This window comes from Dromiciops gliroides, chromosome 4, assembly GCF_019393635.1.
Source record: "Dromiciops gliroides isolate mDroGli1 chromosome 4, mDroGli1.pri, whole genome shotgun sequence".
Lineage (NCBI taxonomy): Eukaryota > Metazoa > Chordata > Mammalia > Microbiotheria > Microbiotheriidae > Dromiciops > Dromiciops gliroides.
In genome coordinates this window covers 75,999,416-76,019,358 of record NC_057864.1, presented here as the reverse complement: position 1 = coordinate 76,019,358, position 19,943 = coordinate 75,999,416, and the positions used below count along the sequence as shown (strand labels likewise).

At 42.7% G+C, this 19,943-nt stretch overlaps 1 protein-coding gene across 1 annotated transcript in view; it reads right to left on the bottom strand.

The window, feature by feature from the left end:
* The window catches only part of NPL (N-acetylneuraminate pyruvate lyase), a 41,197-nt gene extending 25,764 nt beyond the window's left edge, over nt 1-15,433 (bottom strand). Inside the window, 3 exon segments of the mRNA XM_044003131.1 lie at nt 1,887-1,960; nt 12,748-12,818; nt 15,377-15,433. Coding sequence (XP_043859066.1) covers nt 1,887-1,960; nt 12,748-12,818; nt 15,377-15,433 — 202 coding nt within the window.
* Between the last annotated feature and the right edge of the window lie 4,510 nt (nt 15,434-19,943).

The window sequence follows — 19,943 nt, the reverse complement described above, 5'->3', positions numbered from 1 at the left end:
CCAAAGGAGAGAGGTATCTTGAATAGGGAGATGAAAATGATTATATTTATAGTAAAAAATGTAGGTTATGTTATCGGCCCATAGCACCTCAGAAGTTCTCTGGGGCACATGAAAGAACCTTCTCCTTGAGAAACTAAACCAGAGGACAGACACGCCTAGACAGATAAAGTGGAACCGGATCTGACTGAGCTAGCTCCAGGACTCCCACCCTTCATTCTAGTCGCCCTCAACCCTGGGGCGATAAGATATGGTGTGGCTGCTTCCTTTGTGTCCTGAGGAGATGGCTTGAGAGATCTGCAGCCACCCAATTCCCCCAGCCACCACCCGTGGGGGATGGTCCTCCCTCACTAAGGGAACTTTCCACAGTCAGATGGTCACCCCCATCAGTCCTCTATAAAAGTACCTGCCAGTCTCCTGCTCGAGGAGATTGGTATCTCAGAGCCACTCTCTCTGTGCCATGCCTTTCTCCCCATGAGAAATCCAAGGACTTCTTTCATGGTTTCCCTTCCCTTCCCTTGCCCCTAAATAAACTACTGCCTTATTCTAACTGCTTTTGTGTGCAAGAGGGTGTAATTCTTTTATTTATTTATTTGTTTTGCGGGGCAATGGGGGTTAAGTGACTTGCCCAGGGTCACACAACTAGTAAGTGTCTAGTGTCTGAGGCCAGATTTGAACTCAGGTACTCCTGAATCCAGGGCCAGTGCTTTATCCACTGTACTACCTAGCCGCCCCTCGAGGGTGTAATTCTTTTTTTTTTTTAATTAATAAAGTATTTTATTTTTTTCTGTTACATGTAAAGATAGTTCTCAACTTTTGTTTATACAAGCTTTACAATTTCAGATTTTTCTCCCTCCCTCCCCCCTCCCCTAGACAGCAGGTAATCTGATATAGGTTATATATATATGAGGGTGTAATTCTTTAAAGAGGAACTCCTAAGGACCCCAAACCCCTACCCCTATCCCAAACCTCCTACCCTATTTTCCCCATGACAGTTATTTCCTCATTATCTTAATTTCCTCCTTGTAGGAGGTTCACATCCTATTTTGGAATTCCTGACCCCCAAGGCAGATACCTTTCTCACTAGGGGTGTGTTTTTGGGGTTTAAACACCATAAGGTGAACTTAAGGACATGTCTCATCCTTCTGAGAATGTTCCTCAAACATGTTTAAACTTGTCAGACCTCAAGGGTCTTTCTGTTTAGGATATCTCTTTACTTTAAGATCTAGTTTCTAGGTATAGTTTCTGTTTCCTGTCATATTATTAATCCCTGGCTACTGCTTAAGCTTCTGTTGATAGTATTTGTTGTACATGTATGAATATGTATATAGTTATATGTGTATATGGATGTGCATATGTATATATGTGTACATGTACGCATATGCGTATGCATATATGTATGCATAAGCATATGCATATGTAACCCTCTGGTTACTTACTGTTGATAAGAACTCAAACCTTAGTTTTTCTATTAACCCTTCTGGCCTCCTCCATCAAAATAAATCACTTCCGTTTGTGCTATGTGGTCATAGATTTCATTGTACAAACAGTCTAAAAGACAGTGTATGAAGTGTAGTCAAGTCTGTCACACAAGGGACAGGAAGAGGAAGTATGGAGATAGCAGATGAGAGCTGGCCTCAATGTCAAGAAACCCTGAGTTCGAGTTCTGACTCTTAGAAATATTGGCTGTGTGACTGACCGGGTCCTTAACCACTCAGTGCCTTCCACAGGCAAAACTTTATACCTGCAGAACAGGTGGTGAGCTATGTTGGTAAAGCGAATACCCCTATGTCAATGTAATTGGAATAAGCCCCCCCCCCAAAGGAAGGGGTTTGAATTAGACAGTCTTTAAGATGCAGATCCCACCCAACTCTGATTCTAGGACTTACCGAAAACGTTTTTCACACCCTGCTCATTTACAAGATAGTCCACATATTGACCAATTATGGATAAGTTGATTTCTCTGAAAAGCAAGGGGAAAACAAGGTTCACATGCAAACATTAAAGGCCCAGTCTTGAGTCATAAGACTAGAAGTTGTAGAGAAGGTGCCAACTTGCACTGGTGGAGGGAGTCAGCTAATCTGGGAGTTCCCTATACCAGAGAAATCACGGTCCCTGTGCCTATCCTGTAGTGATTATCTAGCATTGATCTGGAAGTAGAATTTAATTACTTGCCTAAACTTGGCCAGTAATAATGGCAGTAGCTTTGAGAAGTTTACCTGGTCTCCCTTCTCTTTCCTCCCCACACTGATGACTCCCCTATTTAGGTGTGAAATTCCTTTGACACTTACTAGCTGTGTGACTCTGGGCAAGTCACTTAACCCCAATTGCCTCACCAAAAAACAAAAAACAACAAAAAAAGAACCAATACGGACTGTCTAAATGCTTTTATTTGTATTCCTTGAGTTTATTACAGTACTTAACACATAAAAGGAGCTTAATAAATACTTGTTGACCATCCCTCATCAAAATATATTTGCCTTTGTATCTCATTGCACTCGGGCCTTGTTCCAGTGACAACTCAAGAGTGCATTTGAACTCAGGTCCTCCTGAATCCAGGGCAGGTGTGCCACCTAGCTGCCCCCAACTCACAGGCTCTTACTAGGCAACATATTTTTTTCCTTCTGTCTGGATGGACATAATACCTCAAGATATACTTGTTACCCAAAGGAATGACTCTAAAGTTAAAAATTCCACTAGAATTAAGAGGTGCCAAAAACCTGCCTTTCATACCACAGACTGCCAGCTATTTTTCCCTGTGTAGGGCTTTGCATATAATGAATGACCAATCAACCAGAGAGCATTTAGACTATGTGCCAGGCACTGTGTTAAGTGCTAGGGATACAAATGAAGCAAAAAGGCCTCTGCCTTCATGAAGCTTCTATTCCAGTGGAGGGAGACAGCATCTCCATCAATCAACATATGCCAGACAGACAGACGGCAGAGCCAAAAGACCTCAGAGTGGAAGGAAGGCTCTAGTAGTTGGGGGCCCAGGGAAGGCTTCCTGCAGAAGGCAGTGTGTGTGCTGAGTCTTGAAGGAAGCCATAGAAACTAAGAGGTGGAGGTGAGGAGAGTCCCACCCTGGTATTCAAGAAGTCAAGCGTACATGTGTCAACAGTCACCCTGGAGCCACAAAAGCTAATTGTAATCTCAGGACAAATCTGAGACACAGAGTGTACAGAACAATCCAAGTATAGTCCCACTGTATTATTCCCAGGTCCTATCTAGGGTAGGGTGTCCCACTCAGAACAATAACTAGAACACAGTAAGCCCATAATGAATGTTTTTTGGTTCATGGGAGGGAAAGGGATAAATTATATAGACGTAGTTGCAGGCATATATGCAATACACATGCACACACACGCGGTATCTTCCACTGGAGCATAGAAAGCTCATCTCATGAGTGATCTACTTTCTCTCTAGCACTAGTACAATGTTGGGGCTTTTCCTAAGCCTCGACTAGGGAAGGACCTCCCTCCCTCGTGAGTACAAAACAGCATGTTCCCCAGGAAAGAACACCGGATTATGGGGTGGGACACCTGGAGATCTCTGCAAAGCTTTGGATTTGTGAGATCCGTCTCCCCAAAGGACAGAAGCCAATGTCTTTTATGTCTCATAAAAGTTTGGAGGAAATGTTACCTTTCCCAAAGATGTATGGACATAGTCACTGGAATGGAACAGAGGTCAATTCAGGCTGTCAGGCTATTACCTCTTTAGACAGAGACAGGAACTGTTTTCAGTTATAGTATTATATTGATGCTGTTGGAGCATTATGTTTTCTCCCCATCAATTAATTAACCAACAAGCATTTCTCAAGCACCTGCCAGGTACCAGGCACTGTGGTGGGTGATGGGGATACAAAACCAACAATGAAACCGGCCATGGTTGCCCTCAAAGAGTCAGCACGATTACATTTTATCAAAGGAAATCAAGTGGACATCTGTACGTAAATACATCTCTGCAAAGTAAATAAATACAAGATCATTTGGATAGAGGACCCACTCGAAGCCTGAGGGACCCCTAATTCTGAAACCTTTATCCAACTTCCACAAGTCACCTGTGCTAAATTTTCATTGTCCTGCCCAACCTTCCCAACCATCAAGATGGGAAGCCCAATAGTTGGCCATTGTAGGATCACAGTCTTGGATTGGAAGGGACCGAGGGAGCCATCAAGTTCATCCTCCTCATTTTATCAGTAAGGAAACTGAGGCCCAGAGAGATTCTGGGACTTGTCCAAAGTCCCAGAGATACTGACAGAGGCAGGGTGTGAACCCCATTTCTCTGACCTGAGATGCTCTGTACCACATTGCTTCTCTAGACAATGAGAGGCAAGTCTGAAGTTTATGGAAAGAAGCACCTGCTTTTCCAGTTCTGAGCTCTCCTACTGCAGTGGCTTCTTCTTGTCTCCATCTGGAGGCTGAGGCCTCCTCTCACTCTGCCACTAGCCCTGGCACTGGGCAGGAAGCTTGGAAGGTGCCTCAGAAGGGGGCTGGCTCAGGATCAAGTTCCTAGGCTTGCTGCTTGTATCTTGTGACTATTAATTAGACACAGGGCTCTATTTGACAGGGCTCCATGGCCTGGGTGCATGATGTTCTGTTTCCTAAAACCAGTCAGCCTGGCTCAATCCCTGGCCCTCTGGACTCTCAGGGTCTCCTAGCCAGGGTTCCTAATCCATGATCCATAAACTCCCGTATTCGACCTTTTGCTTGCCTTAATCCTTAAGCAAAGGATCAAATGAGCTAACGTATGTAATGTGCTTTGAAAACCTTATGGTACCATAGAAATGGCTTCCTGCCTTTGCTGCCTTGAGTTTGAACCCTGGCTCTGTCTGTCAGTGAAAATGTACTGAGCACATTAATAAATGACTAAGCGATCCTTTTTAATTTAATTTTTTTTTTTTGGTGAGGAAATTGGGGTTAAGCGACTTGCCCAGGGTCACACAGCTAGTAAGTGTCAAGTGTCTGAGGTCAGATTTGAACTCAGGTCCTCCTGAATGCAGGACCAGTGCTTTATCCACTGCATCACCTAGCTGCCCCGAAGCGGTCCTTTTTTAAGCACCTACTATGTGCCAGGCACTGAGGATGAAAAGAGAAGGTAAAAGACAAGCTCTGGGGGCAGCTAGGTGGCACAGTGAGTACAGCACCAGTTCTGGAGGACCTGAGTTCAAATCTGGCCTCAGACACTTGACACTTATTGCTCTCAAGGAACTCACAACAGAATGGAGAACATACAAACCACCATGTACAATAAAGCTACAGGATAAACTGGAAATAACCACTTTACCCTGTGCCTTGTAGAGGGAGGGCACTAGACTTAGGGGTCACCCTGTGTGACCCTGGAATTGGTCTCTTTGCCTCTCTGAGGCAGTTTCCTCTCCTCGGAAATGAAGGAGTAGCCTCCATGATCACTAATCTTCTAACTTCAAGTCTTATAATACTATACATGACCCCTCTGAACTTGAACTCCGGCAAGGTCTAATGCTCGATTTGGTCCCTTTCTGACTCACTCATCTCATTCCCGTGAAGCCCCAGGGAGTGACCTCATGCTCATCTAGCTGCAGCAGCCATCCGGAGCTAGCTTTGTCAGCCTCCGCAGGGAGTCACGTGGTTTGGATGCACTGGGAACCAAGCCTGCACCTCCTTCCCTCCCAGCTCTCAGTTTTAGACCAAAATCTCGCCCTGTGAATGTGCCCAGAGCTATTGTGTTTGGGTACATTCCTGGGTGACTTCTTTGATCTTTCATTCTCCAGCTGAATGCATATATAAAACCCAGCACCATTTAAAAGTACCTCTCTCCCTAGGAGAACAAAGGCCTTGGTGAACCTGACCTGATTTACTACCCCTATCACCCAAGCTTCAGTGTGTGTATACTGGAGCCAGCCCAGACTCTAGGTCTGCTGAATGCCAGCCTAGACTCCTTTCTCTTTAAGCCACGAGGGACATAGGATTGTTCTAAGGGTGGTTTTTCGGAGAAAAACTCTATTGTTCCTGCTCCCTTATCCTGGTCTTGTGGCTAATCTCGGTGCAAAAAAACCACGAAGAGACTTAGGTTCCTCATTTGAGAATTAATAGGGCATGTTCTCTTAATTGGCACAAATGTTTAAAGACCCGCTTCTTTTCTAGGTTGTGCTTTTAAAGATCACTTTCAGTATCTAAAAAGAGCTGAAATGCGCATAGGTCTTTGCCAAACTTGCAACTGTATAATCAACACAAAGTTGTTCCACAAAGGAGCAAGTAAGGAAGGCCCTGCATGCCTGAAGAATGTGTCCGGTCCCAGGGTGGGAGGTCATTCTTTTCCCTGACAACTGGGTTATACAGTTACATAACACGGAGCAGGGCAGGAAGGACTCCATCTCCATGGAGTTTATGGGCACCAGGCTCCTCGGCGTCCATAAACATGACCAAGCTTCTCACTAAAAACAACAAGCAACTAAGGAAGGGAAATGGGGAAGGAGAGGAAGCACTCAAGGGGCCCTTGAATACCCAGCCCACTGAGTGAACAGACAGCAATGATGAGTGCAGATTACTCCCTCACCGCAAGTCTTCAGCATTACTAACTAGCACTTTTATAGGCAAACAGCTGATCATAGAATTCGGGTATTTAGAGCTAGCTTCCCTCGTTCAATTAAAAAAAGTTTTTATTCTGAATTGAACCAATCCCCCAAACCCCCCAGGTATTTCTGTATACACAGTGGAACAGAAAGAGAATATTAATATCGTACACAAAACCATGAATCTGTTATGTACAGCTTGCTTTTCTTTTAAGCAATACAATAAATTCAACACTAACTTTTTTTTTGTTTTTAGTGAGGCAATTGGGGTTAAGTGACTTGCCCAGGGTCACACAGCTAGTTAAGTATTAAGTGCCTGAGGCCGGATTTGAACTCAGGTACTCCTGACTCCAGGGCCGGTGCTCTATCCACTGCGCCATCTAGCTGCCCCAACACTAACTTTTAAAGTTGGCAATTTGTTTTTGTTTTTTCTATCCTTCCTTCTGTTCTTTTGTTCATTTAAAAACAACCTTTCTTCCTTCTTTCCTTCCTCTCCTTCCCTTTCCCTCCCTGTCTATCCCCTTCCTTAGCTAAGCTAATCTCTACATTGGCTGTATCTAAAAATTAATCATCTGGGGACAGCTAGATGGCACAGTGGATAGAGCACCGGCCCTGGAATCAGGAGTACCTGAGTTCAAATTCGGCCTCAGACACTTAACACTTACTAGCTGTGTGACCCTGGGCAAGTCACTGAACCCCAATTGCCTCACTTAAAAAAAAATAATAATCATCTGCTGCATCTTGAGTTAATCACCAGCCAGGAGGTGGGTAAGGTACCTCTTCATTAATCTCCTGGAATCATGATTGATCATTGCATTGATCAGAGTTCTTAAGTCTTTCAAAGTTGCCTGTCTTTGCAATGCTGATGCTATAGTTTTCTTGCTTCTGCTTATTTCACTCTGTTCATAGAAGTCTCTCCAGATTTCTCTGAAATGGATCCTTTTAGCATTTCTTATGGTACAATAATATTGTATTAGGTTAATATATAATGATTATTTAGCCATTGCTTCAATTGATGGGCATCCCTTTAGTTTCTAGAAAAAGATGCTACAAATATTTTGGCACTTATGGGTCCTTTTTCCATTTCTCTGATCTCTTTACATTATAGGCCTAGTAGTGATACACAGCTGAATTCAAAGGTGTATCTGGTAAAGTGACTTTTGGAGCATACCTACAGCTTACTTTCCAGCATGGCTGAACCAAGTCGCAGCTCTACTAATAGAGCACTGATATACTGTTTCCTGCTAGCCCCTCCAACACTTGTCATTTTCCTTTTTTGTCACCTTTGCCAATCTAATGGCTATGAGACAATCTCAGAGTTACTTTAATTTGCATTTCTCTCATGATTAGTGATTTGGAGCATCTTTCCCCCATATGGCTATAGTTTGGTTTTCTTCTCTAGAGAAGTGCCTGTTCTTATCCTTTGATCATTCATTGCTAGGGGAATGGCTTTTCTTCTTTGATTTCATTCTTTATATATCTTGGAAATGAGGTTTTTATCAGAGAAATTTGATGACAAGATTTTTTCACAGTTTAATTATTCCCCTTCTAATCTTAGCTATACTGGATTTATTTGTACAAAAACTTCTGAATTTTATGTAATCAAATTTGTCTGCTTTATCTTTTGTGGTCCTCTCTATCCTATGTGGTTATTAGCTCTTTCCCCATCCACAATTGCTAAAGGTATCATCTTTCTTTTTTCCTGTAAGATGTTTATGATGTGACTGTATATATCTTAGTTCCATATCCACTGGAACTTATCAAGGTATATAGCGTGAATCTCCATCATTTTACAAATGGGGAAACAGACTCAGAGAGATGAACTATCACTCAGGTTTGAAGAGGTTGAACTGAGATTGGAACCTAGAGTCTTTTCTTTATAAATTCAGGGGACTTTCCGCTAATGCAGAACCATTCTGTGAAAAGTTAATAGTTTCTACTTTTTCTGGAATCAGGAGGTGCAAAATAATTTTTTCTTCACTTGTTATAAGGATTAAACATAGTTAGGGGAATCTAGCTACTAGCCTGAGAATCATGATGTGCCAGAACTAGAAGGGCTCTTGGAGGCCAATCTATTCTAACACCCTCATTTTCAGGGGAGGAAACTATGGCTCAGGGAAATTCAGTGACTTGTCCCAGGTCACACAACTATTAAGTGCTACAGCTTGGATTTGAACTCAGATTTCCTGACCCCTAGTCCAGTGTCCTTCCCATGATGTCACAATAATGGACTTCAGGATCTAACAATTGCACATGCTTCTTTATCTGTCTTATCTCTTCAAGATCATTATCTAAAGGAAAGGAATTAGCTTCCCTTCCAGTAGATACCAAAACCCAGCTCCTGGTACACAGAATTCATAGCATGTGGTAAGTGGTCTTATCTACAGTAGTATGTAGGCATAAGCAAGTTATTTGACTTGGGGTCAGAAGTCAGTTCAGTTTCTATTTTTACCACTCATTAACTATGTGACCTAAGGCAAATCACTTAACCTCTCAACCTCAAGGGCACCTCAGGCCTATAGTCAGGAAAACCTGCATTCAAATTCAGGCTCAGACTCTTACAAGCTGTGTGACCCTATGCCAGTCACTTACAGTTTCCTCAACTGTAAAATGGGGATAGTAACAGCACCTGCCTCCTAAAGTTGTCGTGAGGATCAAATGAGAAAATATTTGTAAAGGGCTTAACACAGTGCCTGGCATATAGTGGGTGCTTCCCTTCCATCTTCTCTGAGACTCCATTTTCTTATTTTTGCAAAATAGAATGAAGAAGGAAACAGGCAGAAGAGTCAGTGGAAAGGGTTTCTTCTACAGGCTTACAAAGTTGTTTGAGGGCTAGCCAGCTTGTACTAACTGGACGCGGTTCTCAAGGAAACCTGGCCACTGGAGAGACCATTGTGAACACAACAGTGCCCAGTGTCTGGGATCTGGGGGGACAGCAATGATCTCAAGAAAAGCAAGCCGCTTTTTAATGAGGTTTTGTAAAAGGAATATCCTTTGTCAGCTCCTGGACCCATTTGTAGCTCAAATATATCTGTATCTGTATCTATATCTATATGCACATATTTGCATACATAAACACACACATATATACATATATACATATATATATATATCCACACATATGCATACACACGTGTGTGTTCTAATTGGAAATGCTCACATCAATGAAGTTCTCAGTCCAACCATGTAGCTCAAGTCTTACTCAAGGGCTTCAAGACATTCATTCTTCCTCTCTCTCTCTGCTTTCCCCCCTTCCCCCAACCCACATACATGTTCACCAAACAAGTCACTCAAATCCTTGAAAACATGGACTTAAAGACTCAAAAGGGCATTCCTATTCTAATGAGGCACCTGCCCAGTTTGTGCATCTCTATAGATTAGTGTTCTCCCCTAAGTTTGCCATAGGGGAGGGGGGTACCCAACATGCTAGAGGATTCCCTTGCATTTTCTGGATCATTCAGAGGCACAGGGGCAAGCTGTTAGTCTACCTTCTTTGCATGTGCATTTCTTTGACAGATATCACTTCAGTTTGTAATTCATTCTTTGTGACTGCTGTAGCTCGCTCCTGCCCATCATGCCTGGGTCTCTCCACTGCCCTCTGGGTGATGCTACGTTTCAGTTCTTTGGAAACTACAGTGTTCCATGATACATGACCATATACCACTTGACAAAGTATGAAAAGTACAAATAGGTCAAATTCCTTTGGCTGAGCAGTGAACAAATGCCTGGTTGCTTTCTGAGGGAGCCCAGACCTGCTTGTTTCTGTACTGAGCATGTCTAGTTGGGAGGGGGGGGTGGCATTCACCTTTATTGTTACAGGGACTCCTTTGGTATCGTCTGCTTAAGTCTACAGACACCTGCTCAGAATCATATTTTCAAATATGTGAAATAAAATTCACAGCATCATGAAGGAAAATTATACTATAATACAGTAATACAGTTAAAGACTTTTTTCTTAATTCACAAGCTCCAGGTTAAGAAGCCTGAGGCTAGAATTAAGAGGAAGACAGGATGAATCAGTAGTGAGAAAGGAAGAGAGAAAAGCAGAGCTGAGCCCTGGGTAGCTGGGCAAAAGGAGATGGATTCATGGAAGAAAAATAGTTACTTGAAGGGTGTTTTGTTGGTTACGAGACGAGATGGAAGAACACACTAATATTCTCAACAGGTCACAAGATGAGTAAACTAGGAATTGTTTTTTAAAGTTGTTTCCAGGCTAAAAGGAAGCCAGTTTAAAAAGGTTAAAGTAACATCCACCAGATGCAGCTCTTCAGTTTGAAAAAGGATCTCCCATAACAGGATGTGAAAATTGTAAATTCTTACAATCACATGTTTTCTATCTTATCTGCCTGACAAAAGCCTAGACACATTGAGAAATAGGTGATTTCAAGCTCTATCCACAGAACTCGTGGGAAGGGTAGAGAAGCAGACAAATTTGATATTAACCAGCTGTAGACACAGAAATGCCACATCCTCAGCAAGAATTTGACTTTCACTTGGTGCCTGTCCAACAGCACTTTTTGGCTAACTAGATGGACAAACTGAGGCAAGTCACATCACCTTTAGTAGCAACTATAACGAGGTGGCTTGAATGGATGGTTCCTAAGGGTCCCTCCACTCTTATTTTGGGATTCTAGTGAGTGTTCAAAGCATGTCCCCAGAGGCCCTTGAGTAGGACCTGAGCAACTCAGGTGAACTGAGAACTGACTCAATGGGACCAATTTCTAATTAGAAGAGTAGAATCATAGAAATTTAGAGCTGGAAGGAACCTTAGAGGTGATCTGGTTCAACCCCTTTGTTTAACAAATAGGAAAAAAGATTTAGAGATTAAGATTCAGAGATTAAGCCAAGATCATTGACTCAGTTAAATAGAACTAAGTTTAGAAGTCAGGTTTCCTGACTCCCCAGCTATATGACTCATATTTATTAGCTGTGTGATCATTATCAGATTAGATATCTTTCAGGCACTTAGCAGAGTGTCCAGCACATAGTAGGCACTTAGAAAATGCTTGTTCCTTTCCTTCTTTCTAGAGGCAAATCACCTATCTGAGCCTCACTTTTTTCATCTGGAAAATGGAAATAATAATATTTGAAGTACCTGTCTAACAGATTGTCAGATTTCAAATCATAAAGTGCTTTACAAACATGAAAGTGCTATATCAGCTTCATCGCTTAGACTGCAGAATGGTCTAAGGAAGCTGGATCTGATGTCAGAGGAACTGGCTTTAAAGCCTGCTCGTGCAATGCAAGACCAGAGGAAGACCATGCATCTATTCCTCTGGGTTGGGCTCTGAGATAGTCTTCTATCAACTTGATCTTGGGCCAGGGGTTGGGGTAGGAGAGTTTAGGATGGGATATTATATATTTTTTGGTCTAGGTTAGTGATTTAGAAAATAGAAACAATAACATCTAGAGATACTCTATGCTATCTCTCACTGTCTATATCCAATATGTTTCCAAGTTCTGTTGATTTCACCTTTGCAATCTCTCTCCAATGCACCCCTTCTCTCCTCTGAGACTGCCCCCCATCATCTCACCCCATGATTTACTGCAATAGCTGCTGGTGGGTCTGTCTGCTTCAAGTCTCTCCTCTCCAATCCACCCTCCATTCAGCCACTAAAGTGATTTTCCCGATCACAGGTCTGACCTTGTCATTCCTCCAACTCAAACTCCTGGGCTGCCCTATTATTTTCAGGATCAAACACAAAATCCTTAGCTTGGCATCATAGCCCTTCATAACCTAGCCCCCTCCTGCCCTCCCAGGCTTCTTACACCTTATTCCTGCCCAAATACTCTTCATTCCAGTGACGTTGGCCTCCAGGCTAGCTCCATCTCTTAGCTCCTGGCTTTTTCTCGGGCTGTCCCTCATGCCGGGAATTCTCTCCCTCCTCACTTCTGCCTCTGTCTTCCTTCAGGTCTCGGCTAAAATCTCACCTTTCCCAAATCCTCTTAATCCCAGTGCCTTCCCTCCATTAATGCTTTCTGATTCCTCCTCTGTATAACTTGTTTGTATACAGTTGTTTAGCTCCCCCCAAGCACCCATAAGACTGTGAGCTCCTTGAAGGCAGGGACTGCCTTCTGCCTCCTTTTGTATCCCCAGTGCTTAGTACAATACCTGGCACACAGTAGGCACTTAATAAATGTTGAACGACACTCCCATGAGGCTATCAAGACAAGCCCATATGTCCCAAAGTAATATTTACCCAGTCTCAGTCATAGGTGTGAGAGTTGCAGCAACGAGGCCTTGAAGCTTCTCCTTGGGAGGACCATTGTTCTGTTGGAAGAAGTTAGGAAAACACACAGTTTAGATTCTCTCCTTCTACAGAGAGCTAGCTACCATTAATGGCAAAACTCCCAGGCAAAGTCCGCTCCCAGGTGCTTTGGTGAGTGCCTTTCAAGTCAAGTTAATTAACAGGTACAAGGTCCCCACTTAGAATACAATGGGTACACACACAGAGCTAAAGGGGGGTCCCTGACAAATCTTACCTTATCTGCACAAATAAACATATAGATAATATCTAAAAATCTCACAGGGGTGGAGAGCCGGGAGGCCAAGAAAAGTCTTTTATACAACGAACTCAGTAGGTACAAACAAGGAGGAAATTTGAACAGGACAAAGGATATCCTTTTCTCACACTCTCTCTCTTTTTTGAAGAAACATTACCAAATTAGGACCCTCCTTAAGATCATGGGATTTAGAGTGAGGAAGGACCTACAAATTGTAAGGGAATTCCTCAATCCAGAGAGCCCAAGATCCTCCTAGAGATGAATTCCTCTCACCTGGGTTGCTTTGATTGGAGGTCAGTAAATCAAGAGGCTCCTAGAAGATAAAATGTTTAATTAGCATCAGCTGATGGTAGCACTGATGATAGCACTGGCCAGGTGACTAGTAACTGCAGAACAGAGAAACAAATATATATATAGGATTGGGGTGTTTTTTTTTTTTTTTAACGGAGCTCTAGGGGAGGTAGCTAAAGGAGCCTATCAGGTAAGGCTCCTCTGCCACTTCCGTGATTTGGGAGGGTCAGTGACTGAGAGACCATGTCAGGTGACTTTTCTTGTGGGGGGTGGGGTGGGATAACGTCTTAAGTTTAGGGTTAATCACACCAAATCATCTTGCTGGGGGAGGGGGAGGCCAAAGAAAGGTCTCTTTTAAGAGAGAATCAGAAGGGGCAGCTAGGTGGACCTAAGTTAAGATCTGGCCTCAGACACTTGCTGTGTGACCCTGGGCAAGTCACTTAACCCTCAGTGCCCCACAAAAAAAACAAGAAAGAATCAGAAGAGAGTAGACAGAGCTGTCTTTATACAATCTAGAAGGTTCCATTTCTTTGGCCTCTAATCCTACTTTGGGGGGGGAGATGTTTTGCCCACCAAAGTCACAGCATGCTAACCAATGAGCTTTCCTCCAGAAAACTACCCAGCCCAAACTCCTAAGACTGAAAACACCCCCCTCAGGACTCTGGCATCAGTCCACGCCAATGTTTCTTTGCCCAATGGGCTGGCTGGAAATCAGCATTGCATATCTTTGCAGGGAGAGAAAGTCATGGGCCTTTCTATCTGGTGCAGTCCAGCTTGATAGGTGTGAAATGAAAGCCGAACTTGTGAATAAGAGGTCTAATAGCCTTTTGATACGTTTTAAATACAATTTATTTATATACAGTTTTTGTTTTCACATTGTGGAAATGGGTACCTTGATTTGCCTGAGGCCCCCTCCCTATCCCCAATTATCCAGGTAACCCTAACAAGGTTCTGTATAAGGACTGGATTCATTGGCTAACAACACACCAATAATCCTTTGTGTTACCTAGAGTAAACCTAGCTGTATAGTCAGTAACTCTGAACTAAAGACTGAATTGTATTCTTTTTAGTCACTTGGCATTTTATTTTATTTTAATTTGATTTGATTAAAAAAATTCCAATTACATGTAAAGATTTTTCTGAGCTCCAAATTTTTCTCCCACCCTCCCTTCCTTTCCTGCTCCCAAGGTCAGCAAGCAATCTGATAGGTTATACATTACAATCACATTAAACATATTTCCACATTAGGTTGTAAGAGAAGAATCGGAACAAAAGGAAAAAAAAACCCACAGGAATAAACAACAACAAAAAAGCAATAACAAAAGTGAAAATAGTATTATTCAATCTGCATCCAGACTCCATAGTTCTTTTTCTGAATGTAGAGAGCATTTTCCACCCTAAATCCCAAAGGCTTTAACTGACTGCAGGATATGCAACTGTGTATATGGACCTTACTTTGTCTTTTTGAGGAGTTCTCCTCATCAAATACCTTTAATTGAACTGGTAATCAGGCTAGATTTTCTTCCCTACTTAATAAAACCTTTCTTTCAATTTGTACAGGAATTGCCTTTCTCTGGTTTCCTTCTCTTTTAGGAAGAAGGGGATTTAAATATCAAGAACTCAGGGCAACAAACATACCTAAGAGAGGGTGTGTGTGTGTGTGTGTGTGTGTGTGTGTGTGTGTGTGTGTGTGTGTGTGTGTGTGTGTGTGTGTGTGTGTGTGTGTGTGTGCGTGCGCGCGCGCGCGCGCGCACGCACATGAGAAAGGGAGAGAGAGAGGGAGGGAGGGAAGGAGGGAGGGAGAGAGGGGGAGGGGGAGAGGGAGAGGGAGAGGGAGAGACAGACAGAGACAGAGGAGAGACAGACAGCGACCCCTGGGTTCCATTCTACTAGAAGGCTTCTAAGGTCCCTTCTAGCTTTAAATCTACCATCTTGGGACTGGAGGAATGCACAACTTGGGAGGAACCTGTGCAGGTTCCCCTCGTTAACCCCAGTAAATCTCATTCAGCATGGAATGCCCTCTATTCCCCTGACCCACGGCCCCTCTTCAGCCTCAATCTGAATATCTCCCAGGTCACTCCTTAAAGGCATTCTGTTCCACAATCTCTTGGCAGTCCACTATCTGAGAACAGACTTGACAGGGGTCAGACTGGCCCTGCTGTAGCGGACAGAGTATGGTTGTCTGCTAAACTACTTCTGTGGTGACTCATGGTGGTGTGGAGGTGACGCTGGAGGGCTGGTCTAGGGGAGTACAGGCTTTAGCCAGTCTAACCAAGACGTTCTTGGTCAGTTGTTTCAGTCATGTTCCACCCTTTGTGATCCCATTTGGGGTTTTCTTGGCAAAGATCCTGGGAAGGATTGTGGTGGAAGCACATTAAAACCTTTTTTAGTTCAACTGAAAATATTAAATAAGTATTTTTCCAGCCCAAAGTCTATTCTGCATGTCTTGTTCAGTCGTGTCCAACTCTTCGTGAGCCCACACAGTGTTGTAAAGTTCAGTTGTGTCTGACTCTTTGTGACCCCATTTGGGGTTTTCTTGGCAAAGACACTGGAGTGGTTTGCCACTGCCTTCTCCAGCTTCTTTCATAGATGAGGAAACAGAGGCAAACAGGTTAAGTGACTTGTCACACAGCTAGTGTCTGAGGCTGGATTTGAACTCAGGAAGGAGTCATCCTGATGCCAGGCCAGGCACTCTATGCCCTATGGCACCATCTAGCTGCTCTCTAACTAACCTGGAATGGCTTTAAATAAATGCCCAGTGGTGGAGTGTGTTTGTGGTTCAAGAACCAATTTAGCTCAAGTCTTTAAGGCTGCCTTATCACCAAGTTGGCCTTGGGGTGATAAAGTTTTTGGACACTGCAACTCTGAAAGAGCATCTGGATAGCTGGGTGGCAAAGCAGATAGAACGCTGGGCTTGAGAGTCAGGAAGACCCAAACTCAAATCCAGCCTCAGTCAGTTACTAGCTGTGTGACCTTGGACAAGTCATTTGATATCTCTCTCGGTCTGTTTCCTTATCTGTAAAATGGGGATAAGAATAGAAACTACCTCATAGGATTTGTTGTAAGGATCAAATAAGATGAAAGATGTAAAGAACTATGTACTACATAAATGCTGTTATCTTCTACTAAGTTTAGGAAGGGGCTGCAATCTGTCATGGAGGGGAACCCACACTGATGAAATGATATAGCCTTGAAATATTGAAGTTTGCTGGGATATGTGCCATGGTGTGTTTTTAAAAATATCTAAAATATTCACTTATTTAAAAAACAAGAAGTTGCATAAACCACAGGAAATGAACCCAAGCGAGCCTCAGATCATGAGGTAACAATGCAATATGTGCCAAGTAACTCAAGAAAAAATAAAACAAAACCAGTTAACGTTTGGCAGAAATGAAAAAAAAAACAACCAACACCAACCCCAAACCATTAAGCTTTCTGAAAGTAAAGGGACGCCTTAAGGGTACCACCTGTAGTTCTACCAACTAATCAAACTGGTGGTTAAAGATTAAGTACCTTCCAAACATGTAGTTAAAAGGCAATGGACCACTTTTGAAAATAGTGAAATTTCTTCCTGGCTGAGTTATTTAGCTTGCTAATTTCTCCTTTTTGTAATTTTACCTATACGATTGAAAGTAAATGAAGAGGGGCAGCTAGATGGTGAAGTGGATAAGGCACTGGCCCTGGATTCAGGAGTACCTGAGTTCAAATCTGACCTCAGACACTTAACACTTACTAGCTGTGTGACCTTGGGCAAGTCATTTAACCCCAATTGCCTCACAAAAAAAAAAAAGAAAGTAAACGAAGTCTAGGTTGAATATAAATATAGTTACAGCTTTAATTTCGTGTGTAATTTAAATTGAGAGACACTTTAGCTAACATTAGCAGGGGCTCTCAAATTATTTTTACTACAACCCACAGAATAAAGCTATCAAATCTACCATCTTAGAAAGCCCAAGGTGACCAGTCAGCCAAATTCCTTTCATTAAAGATTACCCTAATGATAGATGAAGCAATAAAAGTGATTTAAATTCTTAAGGGGAAAAAAGAAAATATAAACATTTCTTCTAGCCTGGAACAGTCTTCTAACATAGTCTAATCTTATTTCTCTTCAAGCCTAATTTAAGTAACTACCTTCTTCATGAAGCCTTTCATATCTACTGTAGCTGTGGCTTCATACAGTGCTTACAATCTGCACCATCCATTCTAGCACTTAGCCTTTCACGTGTGTTCAACTTATCTCCCCAACTACATAATAAAGTTTTTTTTGAAGGTAGGGGCTACGAACATTTTTTTTCTTTTTCTATGGGATACCGGACCCAGAAAAGTGTTGTGCACATGGAAAACAGCCATTAAATTGGCTTGCTTGTTGAAAAGTCACAGGATCAAAGAATTTCTGAGTTGGAAGTCATTTCAGAGGCCATTTGGACACTTGAAAAAAGAGTCCCCACTACAGTACGCTCAACAGGTGGGTCTTCTGGCAGTCAACCCCCCCCCTCCACCCCGGAAACTCTTTCCATTTCTGGACAGCTCCAATTATCAGGCATCCTGATGTCAAACCTAAATTGCCTCATCAATTTCTACTCCACTGCTCCCTCCTTCTGTCTTCTGGGGATAAGAAGAACTAAATCCAAACCCTCTGTTATGTCAGCCTTTCAAGCACTGGAAGGTGGGGATCATGTCCCTTTTTCCGACTTCTGCTCTTTAGAGTAATCGTCCAGCTACTTCAGCTGAACTTCATATGCCAGGGACTCCAGGCCATTCACTATTCTTGCCCTCTGGATACAAGAGATACAAATTGAAATCTACTTTAAATCTTGCCTATAGATTTGTTGTTTCATGTGGCAGAGCAGGGGATCCATCCCAGACACAAAACGAAGGAAGTATTTTTTTCCTATTCTAAACAAAGGGAAATTTTTTGTTATTGTTGTTTTCGTTTTGAAAGGGATTTTACACGTGTGATCATGGACTGACTCTTTGACCAAAACTACTCTAACAGAAAGTGAAAATCAAAGAATATGATTTAGATCCTTGAAATAATGAAATCTGTGGAGACAGACAGAAGCTGCACATCACGTAGCAGAAATTTTTTTCTTCAAAATTTAAGCATTTGCATATTTCAAAAAGCAAGGTAGACAAAACATAAGCAATGAACCCAAGTGACCCTATCTTCCTGTTGCCATTTGACTTTTAGATAGAGGTATGATACTTCAGAATATCCGATCCCTGAAATTCAAAGTCTCTACTTTGTGTCAAAGGAAACTGGTTGAAATGTTCTCTACTTAATACTCAAGGGGAAATTCTAATGCAGCTGCTGAAGGATGTTAAAGAATTGCCTCTAGGAATCAGAAGCTCATTGCACAGAAGAGAATATCAGGAGATGCCATCAGAAGGGTAAAATAAATTTAGACTCCATGATTAATGCAATCACAGCACTGGAGAATCTTGGAGCTGTCAGGAACTTTAGAAGTGATCAAAGAGGCAGCTAGGTGGCACAGTGGATAAAGCACTGGCCCCCGGATTCAGGAGGACCTGAGTTCAAATCCAGCCTCAGACACTTGACCCTGGGCAAGTCACTTAACCCTCGTTGCCCCACAAAAAAAAAAAAAAAGTGATCAAGGGTGGATTTCTCCACCCTGCCCCCTTAATTTTAAAGGTGAGGAAACCGAGGACTTGCTCAAAATCATACAACTAGTTAGTGGCCTGGCTGGAACTAGAACTCAAGCATCCGTCTGGTCCCCCTAGTCTTTCCGCTATACCGTGCTTAGATCTCCATTTTTAATTGCTTGTATCTCAGTTTTATGAAGTTACAGTTATCTGAACCAAACCAAACTCCAGCCCATGCATGGTACTTGGGGATTACAAAGGCACCACATATAACAAACTCAAAGTTAATCCCCAAAGCTGCTTAAATATTTCCACAAACTCCAGCAAACCTCCAGAGGTCCTAACAAGTGATCAAGCTTGACTTTCATCTTCTTATTAATCTCTTCCTCTCCCACTTGAAGAGGCTCCTAATGAACATTGACATCTCAACTTACTGGGCAGGAAGAAGGAACAATATTCCATTTCAGGCTCAGGAAGCTGGCCCGAATTCAAACTAGTAAGCGTTTCTGAGTTCTCCTGTCTAGGATTTGTGTTTTCAGAGAGAACTTGATTTTGTGAACGGCAGCAGAGGAGAGGAAATCACGTGCCTAATCAGCAACACCCCCATCCCCAGTCTTTCAGCAGATTTACAGACAGTTCAGGGGATATCTTATAACTGACCCTAAGAGCACAAAGTCTTAAGAAGAAAAAGGACTGGAGGCTGGTTAATGGTGGGTGGAGAGGGTCAAGTCAAAGAGGAAGATCTGGGGGCAGCTAGGTGGCACAGTGGCTAGAGCACCGGCCCTGGATTCAGGAGGACCCGAGTTCAAATCTGGCCTCAGACACATGATACTAGCTGTGTGACCCTGGGCAAGTCACTTAACCCTCATTGCCTAGCAAAAAAACCCCAAAAAAACAAAAGAAAAGAGGAAGATCTGTCACAAAGAGGAAATAAAGGGGGAAAGAATTTTGAGCATTCCCATGTTTTAAAGAAGTTTCTGAATGGAGCCTGGATGGT